At 39.4% G+C, this 16,205-nt stretch overlaps 1 protein-coding gene across 1 annotated transcript in view; it reads right to left on the reverse strand.

Moving 5' to 3' along the window:
• The window catches only part of TRHDE (thyrotropin releasing hormone degrading enzyme), a gene marked incomplete at both ends in the record, with an annotated part of 208,642 nt that overhangs the window by 34,019 nt on the left and 158,418 nt on the right, over positions 1–16,205 (reverse strand). The window contains 2 exons of the mRNA XM_082052838.1: positions 8,103–8,158; positions 8,257–8,390. Coding sequence (XP_081908964.1) covers positions 8,103–8,158; positions 8,257–8,390 — 190 coding nt within the window. The remainder of the gene's footprint in view (positions 1–8,102; positions 8,159–8,256; positions 8,391–16,205) is intronic.

The raw sequence follows: 16,205 nt of genomic DNA on the forward strand, positions 1-16,205 counted from the left end.
TGTTAGGAAAGGACAGGGTGTTTAGCACAGCACCTCCAGCCTCTCAGGGTGGCTCATTGCTGCTACCTTGACCAAGGTAGTAGCAGGTTCTTTTGCCCTCCATACTAGTCCTCCCAGACCCTCAGAAACAAAAGTAATGGGGTTCTGGGATAAGGGTAAGGATGAAAAAAAGATGTTTATTGTGAGAGAACAGGTGACGGAGGTGGATAAAAGGGCTGACCAGGCAGCTGCAAGGAAGAAAAAGGGGTCTGTAGATGAGAGGAATGCACAGGGAACAGGTATATGCTAGGTAGGAGGGGATAGGGCCCCCACAGAATGGCATAGTCTGTGAGGCTGGATGAAGACTTCCCTCTGCCCCACCAACACAGATTCCTGAAGCTGTATTTGCATCTCTCATCTCCCTTTCCAGTACTCAAAGTTGCTAAGAAGTGTTCAGCAAGCTCCACTCATGTCGTTCTCCTCCTCTTGTTTAAACTCAAACTTTTGAGTTGCAAGTGTAATTCAGATCTGGTTTAATTAATGTATCCAAAACAAATTTCACAGACTATTCCCCTCCTCTGTCATTACACAGGAGTTCCTGGCATCTGTACTGCAACATGGATACATCCATACCAAGCTGACTTCAGAGACCAGCTTGAACTGACACAGACCAAGACCATGGGGTGAAAAGACAATGGGTTAACAATCACTGGATAAAAATAATTCTTTCACTTCCTTGAAACCAGAGGCATGTTTTGCTGACAGGTAATTCTGGGTTCAGCTAAGAATTATGTAGTTTACAGCATAAAACAATTACTGCTATAATAACTCAGAAGTACCAGAAATAATTGAAGCACAGGCAAATCTTGTGGGGATGTGGATTAAGAATATCATCCACTTCTACAGGATAGGTGTATACTACACCAAGACCTACCCCCCTCACTAAAGACTTTGCAGAGAACTATAGTTTCTCTTTTGTATGTGCTGAAGAGTCTTCTCCAACTTCTTCCCCAGCTCTTAGAAGGTTTTTCTATTGTCCAGGATGCTCTCGCAGCACCAGCAGTTCTCTGGAATGTCCTGTGCAATTTGCTTTACTGCTCTTAGCTACAGAACAGGATCAGATACACATATGACACACAGTACAAAAGCAGAATTGACTTTTAATGTGCTTACTCTCAAGAATCGTTTTGATTCTTCTTGTACGAACATATGCAAACATTAGCTGAAATGTGTATCTCCATGTAAAGCACATATCAAGGCTGTAATATGTCACAGAACATATGAACTGACACGCAGCATATGGAAACAAAGATGATTACCTTAAAATATTTGTAGCTTTCTATTTTCAATTAAAAAGATTGCAGCTGCTCTGGCCCACTGAGAGAGTATTTATGTCAAAAGAAATCAAACCACTTTTATAAGTAGCCATATCTAAATCAATTGCTGATCAACCATCACCAAAATTTGCCTGACAGTGAAAAAGAGTTACTATGGCATCTGCCGAAATAATTTAGATGAGGCCTCATTTATTAAAATAGTAAATCTATACCACTATTAATCAAGCGTGATACAAACTATCGATCTAATACTTGCTCCCTTAGCTGGTACTCAGAAGCAGTAATTAAGGGAGCTGCTTAACATATCTGTTGTTTGCCACTGTGTTGAACTTTCAGCAAATGCAATCAGGAGTAGTAATGAAGGCTAGAGTTAAATGGCAGTTCATTCATTTAAATGGACCTTATATGATTGTTTTTGAATACCCAAGCAAAAAAGGTCAACAACCTCGGATGTGGCTGTTGAAATTTTGAAACACTTTGAAGTATATTAATTGGGCTAGATGAAAACTTCTACCTTTGTCACCTACTTGTTATCCAGCCCCAGAATTTTAAATGGCCCTCAAATGCCTTGACTTTTCCTGACATTACACTGAACAGGACTTTAAGTAACACAAATAAGTGTAACATGGAACCAATTAGCCCAGATATGTTGGAAAACTTCAAATACTACAATAAATGAAATCTAATCTCTGGAGGAGGAAAGCAACAATGAAAATCACTTGAACTCCATAGTTCATATTTCCACCAGAATCTTCAAGAAAACATTCTTCTAGTTTAGCAGCAATAATTCTGGATTATATATGGAAGTGTAAAAACTTGAGGCTTAGTTACAAGATAACTCTCAATTTCCAGAAATATGACAGCTAATCATTATGGGGGGTGGTGCTGCCTCAGGTAGCTGAATGGATAAGTTGTTTTTTCCTGTATGGCAACACTCCATATCCAGAAATTAACTCAAGGTATAAGAAGAGGGTTGGCTTTGATTTGTTTTTGTTTATGTTTTTGTTTTTTAGAAAAAAATAAAACAAGGTGTCCTGAAGACATGGTTTTCTAGATTGCAAACATTGTATTTGGTTTAACTGAGACTTACTTGTTAAATTAATTTCTCTTTGCAAGTTGGTGAGAATAGCATCTGGAGTGAGCATTAGCTTACTTCAGTATTTTACTTCTGGAATCAGCCTTGGAGTCAAATGCACCAGCTGTTAAAGATGAATTTGTGTCAAGAGAATCTGGATTTATGTATCAAAAGGCAGGTGGCTACCACCTTTTTCCTCACTCTCACTCTTTCGTTTTCTAGAGTCAGCAGAACTCACAGCTTGGAAAGAAGCAAGCCAAGATGAACTGATTAACAGCATGAAAATGATCATCGTAACTCATCATACACCATTTCCCCAAAAATAAGACCTACCTTGAAAATAAGCCCTAACATGATTTTTCAGGATTTTTCAGAATGCTTGAGATATAAGCACTACTCCAAAAAAAAACCCTAGTTATAATTCATTAAAAAGTCAATTTAAGTAGTGTCCAGGCAGCTATACATGTAAAAAAGTAATAAGTATTGGAGCAAAAATTAATATAAGACCCTGTCTTATTTTTGGGGAAACGGGGTATATCTGCACCAGGGTCCTGGTTTCGGCCTTGTGAATGAAGTTCTGAGAGAGAGAGAGGAACTGTCATGAAAGCCATCAGCTGCAGGGAAGTTCACAGGTAAGTTTGAAGGTCTGGTTTGGGTTTTTTTGTGTTTCATTTGGTTGGTTGGTTGGTTGGTTTGGTTTGGTTTGGTTTTCATTGCTCATTTCTGACACAGCTCCCTGTATTTCTGAAGTTACACGGGCTTTTCTGGCCTAAAAAAAAACTTCATCTGGAGAGACTGTGGCTCATCCGCCCCCTAATCTGTGAAAGGAAATGGACAGCACTCCACCATGGCCATTCATCCCTGGAGCAGAAGAACAATTATTTAACAACACCGCTTCATGCTTTCTCATGAATCCAGTTAAGAAGCTAAGAAACACACAAAAAAAACACTCTTGAGTTTTATCATAGGCCTTTGTTAATGTGTAACCAATGAGTGTATTCTTGACATGCACTGTGCTGTCACAAGGCCTATGACCCACCCAAAAGGGAACTGTCAGGAAAATGAGTATCCAAGGAACTCTACCGCTCTCTCTCCAACCACAGAACACAAGATGAGATACTGATTGATAGTAAGACAGATTGTCAGCATGGAAAAAAAAAATGGCTTCCTGAGCATCTGGCATGCAAACCAAGCACCTGCCACCTTAACATGGTGAGCTGACTATGGTGCAGGCAGGATCAATGGGGCATGAGACACACATTATGTTTCAAGAGACAAAACTGATGGTTTCTTCCAGAACTGGAAAGAACAGTAACTATTTTAGATGAGAGTAAAATAGGTATCCTTAGTCGCATCTGATCCAATGCTGATTAACACTGAATACAAACCAGACCTGTTTCTTTGACATAATATTGGATTAAGTCAACCAGCTTGATGAGGGGAAATGAATATGAAGATTTAGAGCTCAGCAAGGAAGAACTAGGGCTAACACAACACTCCTGACATTAGGAGGGTAATTTCTCTTATCCTATGTGGTTAAGTGGCTTTGAGAGGTCAGGTGCAGCACGTTTCTGTCTATTAAGTGTCAGTGCACTGCAAAGTGACAAGATCAGACATACAAGTCTACCTTCAGGATGCCTGAAGTGGGAGGCATCCCACCTCACATGCTCAGTAACCAAACCCTTATCCAAAGGAAGGAGACACACAGGAGAAGCTGACAACATTACTTACACTCTCAAGAAAAGGTAGGATCTTTGCTATTTCCATTGACACTACTTAATGGAGCTATCTGAACTGCCCTCTGCTCAGTTTAAGCTTAGAAGAGAACCACAGTCTTTTCTTGGCTTTTTCAGCCAACACATCACATTCACCTCAATCAACTTATTTTCAAGATCTACTGAAATTTAATACAAAACATCCCCAAAAGATAAAGGATCTTCAAGAACAAGGGAGGAGAGAGTGTCAAGGTGCTATTCTTGCTCAAGAATTTGGGGCATGTATTTCCATAAGCTATGTTACTACCAAGGCTAGAGTTCCCTAGATCCTCAGGGTGTATGCATGTAGTACAGCTGAGAACAAAATTATGCTTAAAAATCTGAAAAACAAACAAGCTTTCAAGAATTCAAACACAGTGGGCAATCTGTGGCTTTCTTTTATTATTATTATTCAATTCAACTCTGCTTAATTAATTTTATGGAACCAAAATACACCAAAAAGGGAAAAAAAGGAATATATTTCCATATAAAATGGGCAAAACTTTATGAAAGTAAAGTTATGGAGCTTAAAATATTCCTTGGAGGCAGCACTTCATTTATGTTGTTTATTTTTGAGAAAACATTATGCTGGACAGTAAAAGGATAATAAACATTTTTGAGGAACGAAATCAAACACACCTTTAAAAATAAATGAACAAACAAAATGTGGTGTTTCAAAATAATTTATGTGAGCAAATTTTTCACCTTCTCCAGACCTAAATATTATTACATTTTACTAAAGATATTCCTGAACTTTTCCACAGCAAAATCAATTAGCAGTATAACTACACAGGATAATTGTATTTGGACATACCACATTAGGACAGCAGAAAAATTGAGTGGAACCCTTCTGGTGTGGGATGGACATTATCTGTATCAGGTTCAAATACACACTAGGGAATACTTTAGAAGTTTCTAAGGACAGGGTATTTTGAAGAAATACAGTCTCTTCAGTACAGTAAAAAGAACTGTGTTGGAAATTCTTTTAAAAAGGACCAGTATGAATTTAAGAAGTTATGTTTTCATTTTTTGTATTATTTTATCACTGAAAATAATAGCTAGTGATTAAAATAAAAGTTATATATTCCACAGTTCTCTCTCTCAAAATGTGTATGTTTATAGTTGTAGACAAGAACATAACCTATCAGAACAACTGGGGACCACAACTGAGAACTGAATTACCCTTAAAAACAGCCAGCCTTCTCAGAAGTCAGGTCTAAATGAGCAATTGCAACCTCTGTGCATGGTCAATAAGGTTACTCACCTTTCCTCATGTCACAGCCAGAGACAATCATATGCATTTAATCTCCCTATCACATTATATGTGCAGGGAGAAACACAGTCTGTGCATTGGAGGCGAGACTGAATAAGCGCTGCATCCACGTGGCAGGCAACACACAAACCACGGTACTGCTCTGAAACAAAGCGAAGCGACTTTCTGTGCTGTGCCTTGCAGCCAAGGTGGGGAAAGCTCAGCTGCTTTTTAGGCTGATGGTGGCCTTCTGAATGCTGACTTTTTTGGGGAAACTGAAAGAGTCTGTGTGGCTTTGATAGCCCTTGTAGCTTGTTTTATGAACGCTGCTGTGCCACGTTGGAGCACTTGACACAGCAGGGACAGGTGAGCTGCGCTGCAGCACCAGCACGCAATTCTCCATCACTTGTCCTAGCAAGAGCTTATCCATCTGCTTTTCTATCCCCAGAAGTTCAGACACTCTGTCATCAAGGTCCCCACCGCACAGTCTCTGAACGCCCCTCTTGTCATGCTTACGATACAGGAACAAGGAAAGGATTAGGCCTATTCCTGGTCTTTCTTTGTCTGGGAAAGGATAAATAAAAACAAAAAATACCAAACTTTTCTTCAAAAGGTACCATATAGTCAGCTAGACAATCCAACTAACTTCAGCATCTTTATAATTGTTTTTGGTTTGTTTTTTTAATAGGAAAGACACTAGGTGACTAAATGTACGTATTTGAAGAGTAGCTACTATTTGCAAATAAGCAGATCTTTCTTCCATCCAGACTGGCTTGTAAGACGTACTCAAAGTAATACTACTGACAGGAGTCTGTGCAGAGATTTAAAAGAAACAGCAATATAGCTACATATCCCTCTTAGAATATTTCCTCATAAGTAATAGCTTTGTATGCACGTGTATACACTGGAATATTCTGCTCAACTACTTTGAAGTGAAGTTTTTACAATGTGAAATCTTGTGAAAGACTTCACAGTGCTCTGGCACAGTTACCTCTGAAAAAACAGCAGGATCCAGTATCACCATAAAACTGCTTTGGAAAGCAAGAGAAGAATGTGTTAGTCATCTAATCTCTGGGTGGATTTTAGGTAGACAAAACCTGGACAGACGTTGCAGGTTGGGCCTTTCATCAAGACCTTGCCTTTATGTTTCCCGAACAAGATGTCCTAGAGCACCGGCTCAGTAATGACTCAGAAGAAAAACACCCACCTACAAGAATCTGCTTAAGAAGCAGCTTTTTTCAGTGTCTAGATTTTCAGGGAAATCTAGCCACATCTGACTGTGTTCAGCGCATGGAAAAAGAAGAAAGCACCACACTGATTCTGTGTAACTGCACACTGCTTCTCTGAGGTGCCAAAAGCAAATAAAATTGGAACAGACTGCTACATTAGTGAACGTTTAGTAGGTCTTCTAACAGTCTAGATATTTCAGAATACTCTGCAATATTCTACTAGCCTGAGAGTACACAAATCACGCTTCACTGAAGTCTGAAGTGATGACCTATTTCCAGTCCTTTACTGTTGCCAATGGGAAGATGCCACAAGGCAAGAATGAAGGGCAGTGCAAAAAGCAAATGGATACTCCTTCTCTCCCCATGATGCCTCCTTCCCCAGTACATCTCTGGACTGTTAAGTAAGGGCTAATCACTAGTTTCTGTCATATATTCAGTCTGGCACTGGCAGCAGGAACAGAGTGGTAGGGCACACAACTGTGTTTTACTGCAGCGATGCTGGAACATCACTGAGCCATAATTTCTGTGTGACACTGTGCCTGAATCTCAAACATCTCTGGTGACCATTTGTAGTGAAATGTACCTCAGTATTGCCGATTCTTGCAAGCCCCTGCTCAAATATGGCTATAAATATACTAGCAAACAGAAAAGCCAGTAATATAAGGAATTCTTTTCACACTGCCTTTGGCATCAGTGTTTTACTCATGCAATGTTCCTAGGTACCCCAAGAATCAAAATGTTTGAAATACTCCACTACTTTTTTCTCATTTTACACTTTCACTACGAACACATAGGATGTCCTGATTTCAAAATGGGAACAATGTCATCACCTCAATTCGTAAAGAAGGCATTACCTAACCAGCACTATACTTGTTAATTATTAACTTTGATAATAGTAAACCACAAAATGTCATATATATTCCAGAAATGGTTGACCAAACTCTTACTTTCCATTGTGCATGAAAAGCATCATGCAGAAAAAGAGTCTGTTCTAGCGGATTACAAGAAAAGAAAGATATTGGAAAAATTATATAACGGTACAAGTCAGTGGGAAAAAAAAAAAAATCCTGAAGCTTGAACGTGCCTTCCATAATAAATCAAATACAGCACAAGGGTCAGTTTAAAAAAAAAAAAAAAGAAGGTGGTGAGGCATTAGGGAAAAACAGAAGAAAAAAACTCATTCTTTAGAGAAAGAGGAAAGAGATTATTTATCTCCAAAGTGTTAAATTGAACTTGCTGCAAAATTGATCATACCTCTCCAGACTCGGAAATACCCTACAGCAATTATTGATCAAAAGCAGTGAATGTACTACAGACCATGTTTATGTGCCATACAAAGAAAAAAAGAGAGGGGAAAAGAACTGAAGTGAGCTTAAAACATACTTAACATCGAAACACACTCAAATGCTGAGTTACTGATTAGATGAATTATTGCAGGAATGTGTATGAGGATAGATTATCTTCAGGAAAACATACCTGGCTAGATTGAATGAATCATCGATCAAGCCTGCTCGATTACTGACAGAGATAACCTGTGAGGGGCAAGCAGAAATATTGAACCATTTAGGGCAACGGAACACTGAAGTTTCACCTACCAAAGCAAATTTTAGGGATGAGAAAAGGGGCTTACCTCATGGTTCCTTGTCAGCTGATTAATTAGCAGCCTCCAGTTCCTAATATCATAATTAACTCTAAAGTAGCCAGTCTGGTTGATGTTCCCCAGCAACCAACTTGCCTCTTCCAAATCAGGAATTCTGTGGTGTTCTGGAAACAAAGAAAAAGATGGGAAGGGGACTTGTTTTAAAATTAAAAAGTTCTAATTATATCTGTTCAATTCTTTCCTTCTTTAAATATCCATGAAGGCAGTAGAATTAATTCAAAGACTAACAAAAACATTGTATTTGATTAATAATTTTCTTTATCTGGTCTAATATGGAGAGACACCAGCTGACATTCCTATGGGGACCTTCTACCTACATAAAACTCCAAAGGCATCTTTTTTTCCAGTAAATAGTATTTGTACCAGAGGTGCCCATTTTAAGTCTGGTACATTCTGGCCACGCTAGAATAGCTTTCTACAACCATAACCCAAATAATTCAATGGATGTGCTATAGAGAGAAGTCTAAACCTGTGATTAAAACAAAGAATTCTTAAGTGTTTCTGCATGTAGTTGATGAAGCTTTTATATTGGATTTTAAATTAAAGTATTTCCAGTTGTACAGCTTTGAGCTACTAACAACTGAGAGGTTCCCCTTTAGAACTAGACCAATTAACCTTATATCAACTAACCTGTTCTTCTTTCCCCTCTTTTTAAGTAATTGCTTTGAAGCTGAAAGTCTAAATTTATTCTAGTATTTGTACCAGCTAGAAGTCAGGCAGTCCATGACTATTTGCAGGACTAGGGATTTAAACAATAAAAATACCCTGAGCTCACAACACACACTTAAAGAATCATCAGGGAATGAAGCCTCAGGCTGCAATGTCTCTTGAAGAAGCCTTCAGTCTAGTAAATTATTGTGACAGACCTGATCATGAACCAGAACTCACTAAAAATCCAGCTTTTTTTTTTCTACTGTAATAAAATTAGTTTGTACACTGTTGAAAAAATAAACAGTCTTCTCATGCATTTTTTAAAATAAAAAAGAAATACACAAAATATCTCTTAAATGTAATGCCATGAGGGAATTGTTTAGTATGCTTGAATCCCCTGAAAGTAATGAATGGAAAAAAAATTTAACAATACAGACTTAACAATTCTCATATACTATCTAGAATGTAGACTTAATAAAGAAATTGATTTGTTTCAGTTTTTCTTATAAAAAAGTAATTTCTGAGCAAATAACAGATGACTAGGACTGCAGATAGAAGTTATGCTTCTCCCTTGACTAAATACCTTTAGCAAACACACTATCATTTTAAGGTGCAAAAATACAAAGAGCAGCAAGACCCAAATCCTAAAAGCATCAAATTATATGTTTAACTTTAAATTAATGGAATTGTATTATGCACATGAATTCAGATAAAAAGCTGCAGGATTAAAAAAAAAAATAAAGTCCTCTTCTCACCTAGGTCATCCTGACATCATTAAAATATCTTAAAAATACACTTCTTAGAAACACGTAAGTCCAGTTGTTGCCTGCTCAATTCAATTGTTATTGCTCTACTAAGGTTTGTCTAACTGACTTGCACCAGTTCAATTTTATTCTATATAAACAAATGGGGAAAATAAAATATAGACCCCTGGTTTTAGTTAAAATATTCTTCACATCCATTTAGTTATCTGCAATAAAGCACCAAGCAGATACACCATTTAGGAGTCAACATATCCTGCAGAATAGGTCTAAGTGAGAAAACCACAACTAAGTCCTACAACTCTGTGATTTTCCCAGGCATTCATACCCTCAAAGCACCTAAGCTGCATTTGGAACAAGGTTTTCACACCTTCCCTTCCCTTCCCTTCCCTTCCCTTCCCTTCCCTTCCCTTCCCTTCCCTTCCCTTCCCTTCCCTTCCCTTCCCTTCCCTTCCCTTCCCTTCCCTTCCCTTCCCTTCCCTTTCCTCTTCCTTTTCCTGTTCCCTTTCCCCTTTCCCCTTTCCTTTCCTTTCCCCTTTCCTTTCCTTTCCCCTTTCCTTTCCCCTTTCCTTTCCTTTCCCCTTTCCTTTCCCCTTTCCTTTCCCCTTTCCTTTCCCCTTTCCTTTCAGAAATTATCCAGTTACTCTAGACTACCTATGAAAGACTTGAATCCTGGTTCCTGTGTATATCACTGAATCTTTTACAAAGAAAAAGATTACTGTAGAAATACTGTAGAAGATCATAACAATTTACAGCATAGTGATAAAGGTTCTTTCTTAGAACAGATTTGGACCAAATAACTGCTGTAAAACAGGGAGAGAAGGAATTTGAATCTGGATCTGCCCCATTCTATTTACTTTACCCAGTGTGGTGCTGTGAATACAGCCTGTCACCCCTAATTCTCAGATGAGTTCCTTATCAACCTAGAGGGTTTCTTAAGAGCAACAGCAAAATATCCACTTGTCTATCTAGGAAAGATGGCATTTAGAAATTTGCTGGGTCTTCAGAGGCGTGCTGCTGTGTGGTGCCAGGAGCAGTCTGCTCATGCTTGGCACAGTTTCTACCACCTTTCTCCTCTACTCCGCCCTGGTGAGACCACATCTGGAATATTGTGTCCAGTTCTGGGCCCCTCAGTTCAAGAAGGACAGGGAACTGCTGGAGAGGGTCCAGCATAGGGCAACAAAGATGATTAAGGGAGTGGAGCATCTCCCTTATGAAGAAAGGCTGAGGGAGCTGGGTCTCTTTGGTTTGGAGGAGACTGAGGGGTGACCTTATTAATGTTTATAAATATATAAAGGGTGAGTGCCACGAGGATGGAGCCAGGCTCTTCTCAGTGGCAAACAATGATAGGACAAGGGGTAATGGGATCAAGCTGGAACACAGGAGGTTCCACTTAAATTTGAGAAAAAACTTCTTCTCAGTGAGGGTGACAGAACACTGGAACAGGCTGCCCAGGGAGGTTGTGGAGTCTCCTTCTCTGGAAACATTCAAAACCCACCTGGACATGTTCCTGTGCGACCTCACCTAGGCATTCCTGCTCCAGCAGGGGGATTGGACTAGATGATCTTTTGAGGTCCCTTCCAATTCCAAACATACTGTGATACTGTGATACTGTGAACCCAGTTCTGCTTTCCGCCCGTGCTTGTCTGTTGCAAACTAACCTTTAAATGCTACCATCTTTGAAAGTAATTACTTGTAACTTGTTAATCCCTGCAGCTCTATGACACCTGAAAACTTATCAAATAGGCTATGAGCACACCTTAATCAATATCTGAGAAAATACAATAAATGGACATTTTCAAAATCAGATGCGACAAAAAAAAGTATATACATTTTTTCTTGTTTGAGTATTTTTATGAAATTTTGATCTCTGAAGCGAAGAAAAATACTTATGCTTTAATGGAGTACCAAATGATACTTGCCAGTCAAATATGACAAGGTCAAAATAACCTATTTCACAAGTAACAGCTGTGCAACACCTCCACAGTGTATTGGTTTGATGTAGAACAGTATCTTTTCAAAGCTCAATGGCATTATTGCTGTTTGGGTCAGTTTAAATCCAACCATAACCCCTCACTATAATTTTTTATAAGACCACGCATGTGTTGACCTCTTGCTGAAATAGAGGACAGGAATCTTTCATGCCTTTCCAGCTCATACAAGCATGTGATTATTTTAAAGGACTGCCTGATGCATGTGCTTCACATAGTTCTATATAATTTACTGGAATTTCATTTTTTGAGTCTGATTATTTTCATGCCTTTCTATAAAAGAAATTCTTTATTTTGGTGATTACAGCACTGAAAATTCCTATACACCTGGGCAATTTCTCCACTTAGCACAAACACATTTATTAGTTTCCTGTTGAAAGTATTATAGTTAGGAAAAAGGTAGTCATTCAGTGTTAAACCCTATATTAACCATTCATGACTTTCTAAACAACAACAAAGATTTCATTTGGGAAGAAATCTATCTTTCATGGTTTTAGTTTACCTCTTACAATTCCATCTAAAATATATAAGCAGTTGTATTGGAGATTAAAGGGAATTTTTAAAACTTTCCTCCATCAGAAAGTGTTTTTCCATGGTCACATTTGGGATTCCTCAGAAAATAACACTACTCTGAACCTTCCAGTTTTGCCACATACATATAGGAGACATTCAGGAGGAAATGGTTAAATTTTATGACATATGTTTTGAAGTAAGAAAATCAGCTAGGGTCTGATTCTCATTTTCTCTGCTCTGGCATTGTGAGACTCCTCCAGCTGGTGCTAACTGCATGTTGCTTGAAGTTCTGAGCTCTCCCAGCTCTTGAGTAACTTCAGCTCCATCAAAAGCAGCAGGAATGATGGAAGCCTGCTGCTTCACATGGCAACATAAGCATCTCCCGAAGCAGGCCTGGGTGAAGGACAGCCTTCTGCAAGATGCTGCTCCAATGCTGACAAGAGTGTGGGCTAAACACAGTTCTACTACGGGTTCAAGTGCTCAGACTCACAGTTGTTATTTTAAGTCTTCATTTTACACACCCCCTAGCATACTAAGAAATTAGTTTACGCTGGTAGAATCCCTACTGGGAGAACTGACTCCATTTTCATGCAAAAGTAATTCCACAAGAGTAGCACAATTTCATGCCAACAACAGCAAGTGAAATTTTTCTGACAATGTTCCATGAGGAATTTCACCACAATCACAATATTTCATGAAAATATACTGTCTTTAACTAAATTCTGCAAATTTTTTGCAAGAACTTTTCATACAAGAAGACAAACCAGAAGAAAAAGTTCTTATAAGCTCACTTGCCATGTTGCCATAGCTCCACGTTGAAACAAAATGTTTTGTTATAGTGAACAACAGAATAAATGGAGCACATCAGTAAATATGATCACGTTTTTTTCTCAAATACTCTTTCCTCAGACTACCCTTCTATCCATTAACATTCCTACATTATGGACCTGCTAATGTCTAAGGTGATACACAATATAAGCAGCAGTTTTCTGTTAAGATGTTTGCTCAGCTCTTGGGATAAGGGGAGTAATTCTGCCTCACTCTGTCAAAACCGTGCCAGGATTGCAGGTCTTGTATCCCTGGTCCTCACCATGGCTGGCTAAAGTTGTAAAGCAGGACCTATATATTTATTTTACACCACAGTGCTTCCCTTCCTCCTGTTTGTGAAAGATAGAAGAGTGGAGTGTGGAAGTAACATAGGTCAAGCTCAGCAGCTGAGTCTCAGAAAGGTAAAGAAATAGTATTTTTCTAATGTTCTATTCCCCAGTGGGCATCCAGCAAACCTCAGGTCAGAAGCAGCTGTCTTCTACAAAACACTTCATGAAGGAGAATTGGAGTGTCAAGGGGCTTACAGTTAAAGCAGAGATTATCTAGCAGGAGATGGCATAATATAGTGAGACTTGCTCTTTGGAAGGCAATTGCCCTGTTGAACTTTCTTTCGCCCATCTCATGGCAATCCTGTGGAGATACTAAGAGGAGGCTGAATGAGAGTCACTTTACCAGAGGCAAGGGAGTCCATTAGAGGAATATTTCCCTGGAACTTAACAAGTCAGTCAATATTTATGAGGTGGGGATGGAAAGGGCAGGGAGGCAGACTGCAAAGCTGTCAGTCAGTTCAGCAGCACTTGCTGAGTCACATGGAGATGTTTCCTACCTGGTCTCTGAGAACCAGAGCAGTCATGCCAGGGAACAGCAAATTTGTCTTTGTCCAAAGCCTTGCTCATCTGTTTGAAATGGATGCCAGCTAAACCTCCTCACTGGAGGTTAAAGCCAGTTCTCCTGGATTTCAAGAAACATGATAGGTGAGCCTGTACTTCCACACTTAGTACTCCTTCAGCAGCAATTGCCAACACCTTCCTGCAAGCTCTGATAAGCAGTCCTCTGGTGGGGATGGGCTCAGTTCAGAGCTGGTCCTTGACCTTTTACCCACTACTGGGTTTGGGCTAATCCCAAAATACTGAGGACATTATGTTCATACATCATTACAACTACTACAAAAGAGAAAACTTATCTAGGAGAAACAGAGACAAGCCTTGGATCTATGACAGAGCAGAAGTCTGTAACATCGATGATTTCCACAGTGCTGGTGAAATCTATTATTCAGCAGAACTGCAAGAATGTAGCACCAAGACCTCTGCAGCCATCTTAGTGTGATGTCTCTGACCTCAACATCAACAGGAAAGCTAATCATGAGATGTCTCCTTTCTTTGTGACCGGTTTAGTTTTCAGAAGCTTAACAGCTGTCACTCACCTGGAGCAGAATTGCCTCATCCATGGCTATGGGGAGTGAAAAGGGAAAAAGGTGGTGGTGAAATACCTGTGCAACACTCTGAGAGCAAGAAAGACAGCTCCATTTCACATGGCCAGACAAACTGAGCCACTAAAAGGGTCATCTGATAGCTGGCATAAGAACTAATAGGTAGAAAAATGATTACATAAATGCTATGGCTCACTGGGTAAGACTGGCAGAAGCACATGCAAAATGAAAACCTTCCAAAATTATGACTACATACTTTCCACAAACAGGTGTGAAGAGCTACACTGAATATGAAACATCTTGGAGATTATGCACTTTGTCAGGCAAGTTGCCAAGGTCTGGCACTGTTCTCTCTACAGGATTTGTTGCAAAGGACAAGGAATTAAATCTCAAAAAGATGCTGCATAGTTGTAATTTCCAGTGTGCTCCTTCACCTTGATATTGTGAAGAGTGGACAGAATGAGCTCTGTTGCCAGCAGTTGTGATGATCTGCAATTATCTGAACTAATCCTGCTCAGCATGTTGAACAATTAGAGATCTGCATGCCTTACTATCTCTAGCATGTAACGAGACACAGCCAGGATGAGAAGAGAGCAGCAAACCAAGCATTCTGCATTCAGTGGTTCTCACAAGACTGGACAGTAGCCTTCTATCCCTTGCTCATGAAATTGCCAATTGGCACCCTACAATACCTAGATGAGGTAACAGACATGGTAGCAAAAGGATGCAAAAATCAGTAATTCTGTCTCTTGTCTTTTTGGATGTACATGAAGGAATACACTCTCTCATCAGCAAATAACCACCCCTGACAAACTCTAGTCCAAGGCAGGGGGCGTACTTCCCTAGGAAATCGTTATTTCAGCTAACACAAAAAAAATGAGTATTTCCTCACGACAATACAAGTAGCTATTTCAAAACTCATTTCTCTCAGGTAACACACAGACAAGATTAATTTTATTGAAAAAAAATTAAGTGATATGCCAAGTCATTAACTGGGGCCCTCTTCATTACTGGCAGCTGAAATGAGCTATGTGATCAGTATTACATGAGAGACAACTGACAGATCTTCATCATCTCCTATCTACTCTTCAGGTTACCCTGGCAGCTTCTTTACCACAGCAGTTCAGTCAACAACAAGGAAATTCCCACTCCTTCCTAGAGAGGGCATTGAAAATATCCTCATGAACAGCATTTCCACCAAATTTGATTTGAGTATCTGTATTCATTTACCCTCACTTGCAGTACAATGTGACCACTCCCAAACTTCCAAATATCCTCTGGAGTAGTTTGTTTCACCTCCAGCTGGCAAAGTTGTTCCCAGCCTACTTGCTGGGACAACACTGAAACTGTATCCTCTGCACAACAGAAAGTCTTCATGATTCTTTCCATCCACAAGAATCAATCCTGGGAAACGTCCTTTCCAGTCTCAGAATCCCTCCCACATCCCCGTGAAACAAACATAAGAGCTGCAGAAAATCTCCAGGACCACCACAAATTCATCTATACCAGCCCCAATACATAACAGTACACACAATGAGTCATATATTGAGTACATTCAAGGATGTTCTTCCTGGCTTTTTTATGTTGAGGAATTCTTCAGCTGAGCTAGACAACAATAAGCAGAAGCAAGAGGACATGCTTGCTGTGGTCATAAGTTTACAGTCTCACTTTCAATGAGGCAGAGCAAGTGACTGAGTGAGAAAGTAATGACGAAGGACAAGGATAATGACAATAGATCACAGTGGC

The sequence above is a fragment of the Streptopelia decaocto genome (assembly GCF_964273445.1).
Source record: "Streptopelia decaocto genome assembly, chromosome: 1".
Taxonomy (NCBI): Eukaryota; Metazoa; Chordata; class Aves; order Columbiformes; family Columbidae; genus Streptopelia; species Streptopelia decaocto.